The sequence below is a fragment of the Orbicella franksi genome, chromosome 3 (assembly GCF_964199315.1).
Source record: "Orbicella franksi chromosome 3, jaOrbFran1.1, whole genome shotgun sequence".
Classification (NCBI taxonomy): Eukaryota; Metazoa; Cnidaria; class Anthozoa; order Scleractinia; family Merulinidae; genus Orbicella; species Orbicella franksi.
This window is the reverse complement of record NC_138147.1, coordinates 11,999,924-12,010,000: the sequence shown is the minus strand read 5'-3', so window position 1 is coordinate 12,010,000 and position 10,077 is coordinate 11,999,924. Positions and strand designations below refer to the sequence as shown.

The following is a 10,077-nucleotide window of genomic DNA, read 5'->3' as shown; positions in this document are numbered from 1 at the left end:
TAGCACCTCAAAAGAGGAACATTTGAAGGATCAAAACATAGCACGTCTGTGATCTGTAAGAGATAGCTACATGTTGTCTACCTGAGGTCGTGCTGGCATCTCACATCTTGTCGCTACCCCTGATGCAGACGGAGGCGGTGTTTCGTATGACTTGCTTGGACATCTGTCCTCTGACGTGTCCATGGACTGTTCTTGACTTGCAGAGGTTCCTGAATCTTAACAACAAGACCCGCTAACATTGACTCCATAAACTTTACCTTGTTAATCACAGTGTAACATTTGGTTTACGCATCAATGTTACTCATAAAAAAGGGACACTACTCTTCATATAACCCTAAAACAAAGCCCACTGTCTGACAAAGGTCAAGAGTTTGTTCTTCGAGTGTCTGATCTGATTTGAATCGAGTCTGTATCTCACTGACAAAAGACATTAATGAAGTTCTTCTCGTGAAAAGTTGGGAGAACTTGAAAAACACGTGGAAACATTTTCGCCAGCGGCTCGCGTCCCACTGCATTTCTCGTTATCCCGACCGATAAGTCGAAAGAAACACGGTAGATGTTCCCCATTTCTTCATTCTAGTTATCTGAGAATATAACAGAAATTTAGAAATACGTGCTGTTAGCAAGTGCTTTCTAAATTCCTCAGTTGTTCTGGAATAACTACTGTCCACAGTGTGTTTTATGACAGAATAACACAACACTTTGGCTTCTTCATACGCTTTGTAGATGGTATACATAAGAAGTTAACATGGACGGTAGACAATATAACACAGTATTCTGTATTTTATACACTGATAAAACATAGCTATCTTTAGCCAATCAGAGAGCGCACAAAATCCAAAAATGTTATCTACACATTTATTGTACTTTACAAACCTGCAGTGGGTTTGAACATCCGGCACATGATAAAGTTGTATGTATCCAGCAGATAGTCAATAATAAGCATAATACGACTATGATTGAACAGGAACGTCAGCAAAGTATTTTTCGTCATATCTCTGTAGTGAACCTCGAATTGAAGGGAGTACTCGCTCTCTCGAGCTGATGCCGAGGATCTCCTTGGTAACAAGACTTCCGTGAAGATACATGAATCAGAATCGTCCAGGTGTAAAACTTCAAGAAAAGCAAAAGAAGATAAGGTCTCAACTATTTTAGTTAGAAATGTAAATTACTTTAACCTTAATGAAGCTTTACATGATAAAAACGAATCTGGACACAATAATGTACCCCATTCCTGTCAACAAGAGCACAAAACAGTGAAATTTCATGAGAACCGACCTATTAATACAAAAATTATATGAGCTATCTTTTGTAAGCCTTGCGAGCCTTTAAACACCAACAACTCGTGCACTTGAAAAGCAGCGATACACTTCACCTATTAAAATTTGTCATAACAGCAATAATATCACCTAAGAATATGACCCATTCAGAATTCTCACCCTAAACTGTGGACGAAAACATGTCTACATGAGAAAGCAATGCAAAAGCTCGAGGATATGATACGAGGTCTGGATAACTTGCAGCATTCGCCCTTTTTCACTAAAGAAATTAGCAAAGCGACGTACAAGTAGGCCTTGATCCTCCTGGCTGGTATATCACAGTCGTTAAGAGGTATTACTGTTACAAGATTTGTAGGGCTTATCCCAAAGCAAAATTAATGATGGCACGTTAGACCACTTCTTCGGTACCAGGGAAACGCGCTCACAGAAATTATTACTCTTTCTCCATCATGATTTGACAAGCTATGTGAAAATTATTCCCAACAGTATTGCTTATATGCCCAGCAGACAAATATGCAAATAGTAGTTACCTTTCTGTCTGGTATCTTCAAAGATGACCTCTTCAGACACCAAATCGATAGTTTTCGACCAATCAGAGAAAGATTCAAACTCAAATTTGGATTTGATGAAGTCTATCTTGGCCAAAGATGGCAGCTGGGTGTGGTCTGCATTTTCATCTGGGTGCTCAAACAGTTGAATAGGGAGCAACTCCAAACTGACATTGACAAGCTCAATACTCATTCGCAGGCTTGTCCATACTTCCTCTGCCACTGGGGGCTGAAAAGGTAGGATGTTACTTGTGTATGGCACAAATCAAAAACACTGTGATTTCATGTTGCAAGTACATGTACATGCACATGCAAATCTGGGCCCATGAAACGACATTACTGGCTGAAACAGCACGCGATAAGTACTAAAATATCCCAAACTTAGAAGTTTAGAGAAAAGGGTATTAAAGATCAATCATGCATTCTGAATTGGCTAGCTAACGGGAGACGAACTACAAAAGCAACAATTTAGGACATTACGAAGACGCCAGTTTTCATCTTTGTCTACTAGATATGTCAATAGGCCATTCCGAAATTGCGCAGGGAACTGGGGCAAGTTTCAAATTTTAACTGATCGATAAACTGACACGACCACATGAAAGAATACGTTGAGATGATTTGACCAGGTTATATACCTTGAAACATGGTTGAAAATCCATATAAAAGTCTCTAATGTTGAGACAGCATCACCCCCAAAACCATATAAACTCTTAAAATTTTTTAATCAGTTTTGTGACATCTATAAAATCCCGTCATTAGCCTACCATTTGAAAGAAGCTGAGATAAAAATCACGTATGTTTGCCAATTGTTAAGAGTATCACAGAATCATGAAAAATTTCAAGAGTTTATAAATTATGGTTTTAGGGGACGCTGTCTCAACATGTGTCAAGGTCTACAACTTGGTGTCTGTTTACCCTAAGAGCATCAAACTTGGTCACATGACTACTCTCAACGTGATCTTTCATGTGGTGCTGTCAGTTTAGCGATTGGTTTAACATTTGAAATTCGCCCTAGTTCCCCACGCAATTTCCAAATGGCCAAAAATGGAAACGTGATACTGTTAACTACTGAGGTATTATTGTGGTTTCCGCTTTGAGGAGTTAGTGCACTCCATTGCATCTCAGCGATTTTCAGTGCATCTCATCCCAACAAACCTAAATTTCCTTTTTGAACATCTTACCCTTTCCGAAATCCTATCTGAATACTAACTATATATGCCACCACAGAGATCTAACTTGTCAACTATACTAATTAGTCACTATAGCTATTAAAATGAATGCTTCTAAACGGAGTAAAAACACATCACGATGTATTGAACGGTAGCAGACCAAAGATGAAGACCGAAGCAGAAAAATGGTTTTACAATCACCTTTCCTAGGGGATCTTGGATGACAGATGATGGTCTCTCAAATTCTTCAAGAGGCTCTCCAAAGTTTTCTCCCAGCATTCCAAGGATGAAGCAGTATTGGGAATAATCCAAAGATGCACAAACCGAAGACAGCCGGCCACTGAAGTTGAAGTCTGGAACTGAACATATTGTCTCACATTAGCTCTGTTACTATACAAAGACGTATCTGTCGTTGTTGCAGAAACATCACCACTACAGCAGCAAAGGTATCAAGCTGCCTTTAACTTTACATATCAGATTTTTCACAGGAACGTATCCATATGGGAAGTTTGACTTCACTAGTCTCATTTGGTTTCAGGTTTTTCAGTAGATTACAACGGAGAGGTTTTTCATTTCATATTCACCACTTGGTTGAGCTATTGTTTGTCGTGGTGGTGGTGTTGATATTGCAACTGGACCGTGTAATATTACAAATTAATCTTGTGTTTTTACAAACAACATTTGGGCTCAAAATCGAAAGTGAATCCATTTCAAATTTGCGAGAAGGGGTATCAAAAGCGTGATGGAGGTCTGGAGAAACGCCAGGTGAAAGAAGGTAAACAATTTTCATTTGATAATAAGAAGTATCAGCACATGTATCAGCTCCACAAAATAATGTTTACCCGCTCTACTAAATGCCCAATCCAAGTTGCGCTCCACTGTCAAATTCAGTCTGCACTTCTCCTTAAGCAGCTTTAAGCCCTGCAATCAAGAAAATACAATGTACCAAGGTTTCTGTCGATTCTGAAAGACAGAGACACAGATATACAGACAGGAAGGCAGGCAGATAGGCATGCCCAGGCAAGCAGGCAGGCAGGCAGACAGACAGACAGGCAGACAGACAGACACACACACACACACACACAGACACAGAAACAGACCAGCAGGCAAACAGGCAGAGAGACACACAAACAGACAGAGACAGAAAGACAGACAGACAGACAGACAAACAGACAGACAGGCGGGCAGGCTGGCAGGCAGGCAGACAGACAAACAGACAGGCAGACAGGCAGGCAGGCAGGCAGGCACACGGACAGACAGACAGACAGACAGACAGACAGACAAACCTGGCTTTTGTAAGAGAATTCAGAGGTAGACTGCTGATTGTTTCCCTGAACTCTTGTGGCTGTGAAAAGATCCATGTCCATCATATCAATGTGCATGCAGTCTATCAAACAGAGATGACGTGAGCCAGTAGGTCCTAAAAGCAAAAAGGTGAAAGTTGCGAATATGACAATGTTTGAAGAAACAAAAAAAAACATCAGTGCACGACTGAACGCGTTTATTACTTCATAGTAATATCACAGCATTGTTTTAAAAGCCCCCCTGAAATGTGAGTATGCTGAGTCTGAGTGTAAAATGCATTTGGCGCCATTCAAAAAGACTTACCAGAATCTGGCTGGGATCGTTGCCTTTGCCTGCTTTTAGAATGTGCCACTGTACCAGGAGAGCCCTCCCACAGAAATCCATTAGCAACAGTGAGGTTACCAAGATCAGCTACCAGCATGTGCGAGGACTTTGCAGAGCGCGGGACTAAGATCACAGGATTACCAGCTTTGATGTCAAGTTCTACTCGAGTTCCTCTACCAAACACCCATGAAACCTGTAAGGACAACCAAACCATCAACCTGACTAGCAAGCAGGCATTTTCTATGTGGTGTATCAAATACGATTGCTATACCTCCCAATTCAAATTCGTTTTCCAATTGGAGGAGAACGTGTCGTGACCATGGACCAAACAAACTAACTCACTTGAGTGAACAAAACTCACTAGTTCGCTAGCGAAACAACAACTTGAACTTTCGCCTCACAGGTGATCCGGTCAAGCACCTTGAAACAGGAGCAAATCTGTGTGCCAGTCGGCGTCAAGAAATTAATTTTTTCGCAGTTTGTTCTATTTTTGGGTTGGGAGGTATAGCAAAACGGGAAACAAAACTCACTGTGTCTCTTGGGGCCAATCATTAAGTGCTTATTAAACCTCTCAATGTGTCAATGAGCAGAACTTGCCTCGTTTCCTTCTGAAGCGGCCCTCATCCTGCCCAACACCTCCTGGAGCTGTAGATAATGTTGAAAGAACACCACCAGCTCGGTCTGGAATCGCTTGGTGTGCACATACTGCACAGATGACATGCGTAACACGAGACGCATGTCATGTTTCCTTGACAAGTTAGGATCTGGAGCGCCATACTTGAAGAAATCAAAACTCAGAGCTTCCTCTCCAAATGTTGTAAACCTGATTATAATAATATCCAGACAATGAAGTGAAATTGTACCTTGGATCTATTCCTGTCAAGCTACTATCTGCGTCCTCGTTACTGAGACGCCCTCACCCTTTTACGATAACAATCTAATAAACTTCTGATAAGACAGAAATTAAGAAGTGTCTCAACTAATTTTGACAAGGAATGTGGCCAAGGATTACGCCATTGGTTTCAACTCACTTTTCTCGGTACAAAGTTCCATGTGGAGACATGTCTGTCACTGACATGCTGGTCAGTCTACCATTGGCAGCAAAGTTTCCATCGTGCATGTGGATTTGTGTAAAAAGACCAAAAGCTCTGACTTTGGCTATGGGGTATCTTGTCTTGCTTAATGTCAGGGTCAAAGCTGACACTTGAAATTTGACATCCGTGTTGATGCCTTCATTCTCTGACTGTTCGGAACCTTTTCAAATAGAAAAACAAGACAAGTATATATCACGCTCAAGAACATACACCATGCACAAAGAGTTAAATTAAAAGTCAATTCCTAATTTCGGTACACTGTACAACCCTGATGCAGTAAACAATTTTGGTTCCTCAATTTTGTTTGTTGTGCAAGGTATCCGATGTTTACAGTAAAAGCAACTGTATGTAAATTTAACAAATTTTGTACTTGTTGGCAACTGCCTGGTAAATTTAACGTTCCGGTTACATTAATTACCTGGCACTTCACAGCACCATGCATAGTCGATTGTAGTGTAGACTGGATTTGTTTCTCAGTAGCCCCGAGTTCAAATCCTCGGCCACGCTTGTAAATAGCCAACTCGTTTGCCTCTGGCCAGTTGGGATTCTTAACAATGTTATGTTTAATTTGAATTATTTGTCTCAGTTGTTTGCTCGGCCTCACTAGCACTTGTGCTATAAACATTGCCAAGGGTAAATAAAAGTTATATTTATTTTATTTTATTTATTTATTTGTAGTATACAATAAAGTGAAAGTGCGTGTGTTTAGTACCGGAATGAAAACATTTCTTCAGATGAAGTGTAAAGTGAGTGAATTTGCAATACTGACTTTTTCCATGACCGCAAAGAAACGTGTTCGCAAAAAGGAACCCACTATTAGGGTTTATCATGTTCAACAAAACGTCACTATATCTTAAACCAACTTTAATGCACTGGGGTTTTACTCACTTGTAGTTTCAAAATACCCTGTAACTGCTTTTCACATTCTACAGCTTAGTGGTAGTCGCCGTACACAAAACGCTGCAGATTCCACTAAACTAAAAGGTGAAGGCCTTACTTAAAACTCCAGTCGTTGAATAGAAGCTGTCAACTGAACTGGTAATACTCTTCTATCTACCTTCAATTTGACTCAGCTGCACGTTGTCATTAACAGTGTCATTCCATGGATTAGGATGTGTAGTTGTGGTGTTTGGACTTGTCGGTTGGGAGGGAGGGGGCTGCTGAGGCACTCCAATTCCAAAGAACTCTAAAACAATCACCCAGGTTTGCAGATTCAAATTTGCTTCCAGCGAGTTGAAGTCTACATTGATGCAACGGTTCACCTGCAAAAGCAATCACAAAAATTGCTTATCTATGGTAAATTCTTCAAGCAAGCTCACTAATTTTATAATTCAAAGTCTCTCTCGATAGCACAATTTAGTGAAGCTCTAAACATTATTGTTGCCTGCGGCAAAGGTCTGGAATTAATGGTGTAAAAGCTCATCTTCTTATAATTACCAGCCATACACATACACAACACACCACACAACATATTTACCTTTAACTCGAGATCGTGACACCTACCGAATTATAACTAGTAGTAAACTCTTCATCTTTCTTGTCAATTAAACGTACATTAATAAGCACAAGGTTATTATCTTTCTTCTCTTTAATCACAGAGCTTGAAGTTCTTAAGTCCTCCATTGAGGAATCGCTGTCTGTGCTGACATTCACAGAAGGCATAGAAGGAAATTTCTGATTCTTGAGCAGCGGTCGTAGTGGAGCCAACGAACGAAATGGCCCCTGCCTAGGAGACGCAGACAGACAGTGTGGCAGAGAAGAGGAAAAATTTGCGTGCAGACCAGCTTTAGAAACAACAGGGCACGATGAGGAAAGGCTTGAAGGATATGCAGAGAGGGAGCGTTCCCGTAAGTGAGGCCGACGAGGAGCCGAGGAAGAAATGAGATGCCGATACGGAGATTCTGGCTCTTGAAGGAGATCTTCAACAAGGAGACCACCAAGCGATACGTCAAACTGAGTCCTTGTGGGTTTAGTGTGTTCATAATTCAGAGCGAAGTCATAAAACATTATGTCTACAAAATCGCGGTCCTCTTTGTTGAGTTCACCACGAAGCTTGATGCTGAAGTGTGGCACTTCAAATTGTGCTCTTATTGGAGTTGGATCCTCGGATTCAGTTTCAAATTCAGCAGAGGATTCGTTTGACATCTCAATGTCGACATTTTCACCGAATGTAACATTTGGTATAAATGACACGTGCTTCTCTGGCAAGACCTTTTCTGGAATGCAAGCTTCCAAATTGGATGCTGATGAACTGGAAAAAATATACGGAATTTATGAGCCAGTGCTATACCAAAAAATACACTTATGAGCAAACAATCTAAAAAAAATAGACTAGCACAACTCTTAAGATTACTAAGTAGCTTCCAGCTAAAATCGTTTGGACATGTGATACTGTTCAACCCAGTTTGTGTTTCCCTTTGTCTGATATGCATTCCCATGATCTTTCCTAACCTCTTCCAACCTCTCTCTCTCTCTCCTTTATTTCGCTCCGCCGTTTTTCCACCCTTCACCCCGACTAACTGAACGCCTGGAGGATGATAGATCTATCAAGTCTACCTGTCAAATACTGAACAGGATCATCACCTAATGGCAACGAAAACTGCATGTACTCTACCTTGGAGCAGAATGAAGTGTAAAGAAGATTTTTCTGTCCCAGCAGTTTGTGCAATCACGTAGTCAACACAGAAAGGGCTACTTTCAGTGCAATGTCCCAGGTTAGAAACACTGCTCGCCATTAAACTAATTTCAGAGGACATTTGCATAATCAGCTTGCAGTATCTCAATCCCTCACAAAGAGCATCACAGTGTACACGGAAAAGTAATTAAGCATACATAACTTGTCCTACCTTGGAGAAAGGGTGCTTGGTGACTGAGAAGTGGGACTAGCCACAGATGAGGTTTGCATTCCTGCCGGAGGAGGAATAAGTACTGTTTCTTTACTGCCACCGATGTTGTCAATGGTCCCTAGCAGCTGATGGTATGAGTGAGTAGACAGTTCAAGTTGCAGGGGAGTGGCAACTTTTCCCGAGATGTGAATTGTTGGTTTTTTCAAGTTTAGTGGTACACCAAATGAGCCAGCGTCTTCAGATCGACGATCAATCACAAGTTCAAATGCTGTCTTGTGAAGAATATGCATGCTGGTGGATCTTGGTGAATGCTGGAAGTTTCTGCCTGAAGATGACTCTGCACTGGATGAAGATGAAGTCCTTCCTGCTCCTCCATTGTCCACTGTCAAACAGTACAAGCTCATGCCCTTTATTTCCACAAACACTCGATCAATGTCGTGCTCGACACCTGTAAGATGTCCTGTATCACTTTGTTCTTCCACAACTTCTATCAAGTGTGTGTTCTTTATTGTAATCTGACCCAAACGAGCAACAAGCATGTCTGTACTCGTTGACGACTTTGGTAACTGAACTACAGGCGAGTCTACAGTAACACAAATGTAAACTCGTCTGCTGGGCTTCAGAGGAACATTATCAACAAAGTCACAGCTGTCTTGAAGAACATCACTGTCACTTTCAAACAAGATGCTTCCTTGGCGACTGCCAAGACTTCTTTCCTCTTGCCCAGCAGTGGTAACAAATGAGGACGAAAGGTAATCAAGGCCTTCTGCCAGTGCCCTCTTCTTACTCACAAGACCCATGGCAACATTGCTTGCAGCTTGGCGTAAACTTTCTCCAAACTGGGCGGCATAGTCAGCATAATCCCCTGCTGATAACAAAAGTTCAGAAAGAAACCTGTGCGTGTGAGTATACTGCGCAGAAGCCATATGAACATTCAACTGAATATTCCTTGCAATTTCCTCAGTGTCCGTGGTTAGCTCAGTGGTCGATTCTAAAATAATCTTTGAACAATGTCCGCCCTTCTTGGGAATCAATAATGTGAATATAAATGCTTTGCGATCACTTGGGCCATCTTGCATGTCTTCTGGTAATGACCACAAAAACGAAGAATCTCTTATAGAACGATCTCCAGCAGATAAACTTCCACATGTGTACACAAAACGATGCAGCGAGCCTTCTGGAGTGAGATCTGCAATTCTGAGACCTCCAAGAGAGCCATCAATACGCTGACTTTCTCCAACAGATGCATTCAGCTGAACTTCACTAATAGACACCTCTGCAACTTTTCGCACCGATTTCACTCCTTCGAGCTTAATACTTCTTATGACAAGAACACTGATGGATCTAAATGATGCAGTCACTTCTGTGACATCCGACAACTGCTCCTGAAAGACGAAAATGCAAACGAGTAAGATAATCATGATGGCGCGAAAAAGGTGGTGGGGGAGGAGTGAATGTGATAGAGCATGACAACACAATGTAATTCATCCAATACAGTTTTAGCCACTTTC

At 41.3% G+C, this 10,077-nt stretch overlaps 1 protein-coding gene across 4 annotated transcripts in view; it reads right to left on the bottom strand.

The window, feature by feature from the left end:
* The window catches only part of LOC145481272 (intermembrane lipid transfer protein VPS13D-like), an 82,393-nt gene that overhangs the window by 41,587 nt on the left and 30,729 nt on the right, over positions 1-10,077 (bottom strand). For all 4 annotated transcript variants that reach the window (XM_081459721.1, XM_081459722.1, XM_081459723.1 and 1 more), the window contains exons 26-37: positions 8,567-9,951; positions 7,224-7,971; positions 6,778-6,982; positions 5,658-5,880; positions 5,224-5,449; positions 4,606-4,819; positions 4,284-4,417; positions 3,840-3,918; positions 3,199-3,356; positions 1,811-2,057; positions 877-1,113; positions 82-215 (exon numbers count right to left, since the gene is read on the bottom strand). In XM_081459721.1, the coding sequence (XP_081315847.1) occupies positions 82-215; positions 877-1,113; positions 1,811-2,057; positions 3,199-3,356; positions 3,840-3,918; positions 4,284-4,417; positions 4,606-4,819; positions 5,224-5,449; positions 5,658-5,880; positions 6,778-6,982; positions 7,224-7,971; positions 8,567-9,951 (3,990 nt within the window). The remainder of the gene's footprint in view (positions 1-81; positions 216-876; positions 1,114-1,810; positions 2,058-3,198; positions 3,357-3,839; positions 3,919-4,283; positions 4,418-4,605; positions 4,820-5,223; positions 5,450-5,657; positions 5,881-6,777; positions 6,983-7,223; positions 7,972-8,566; positions 9,952-10,077) is intronic.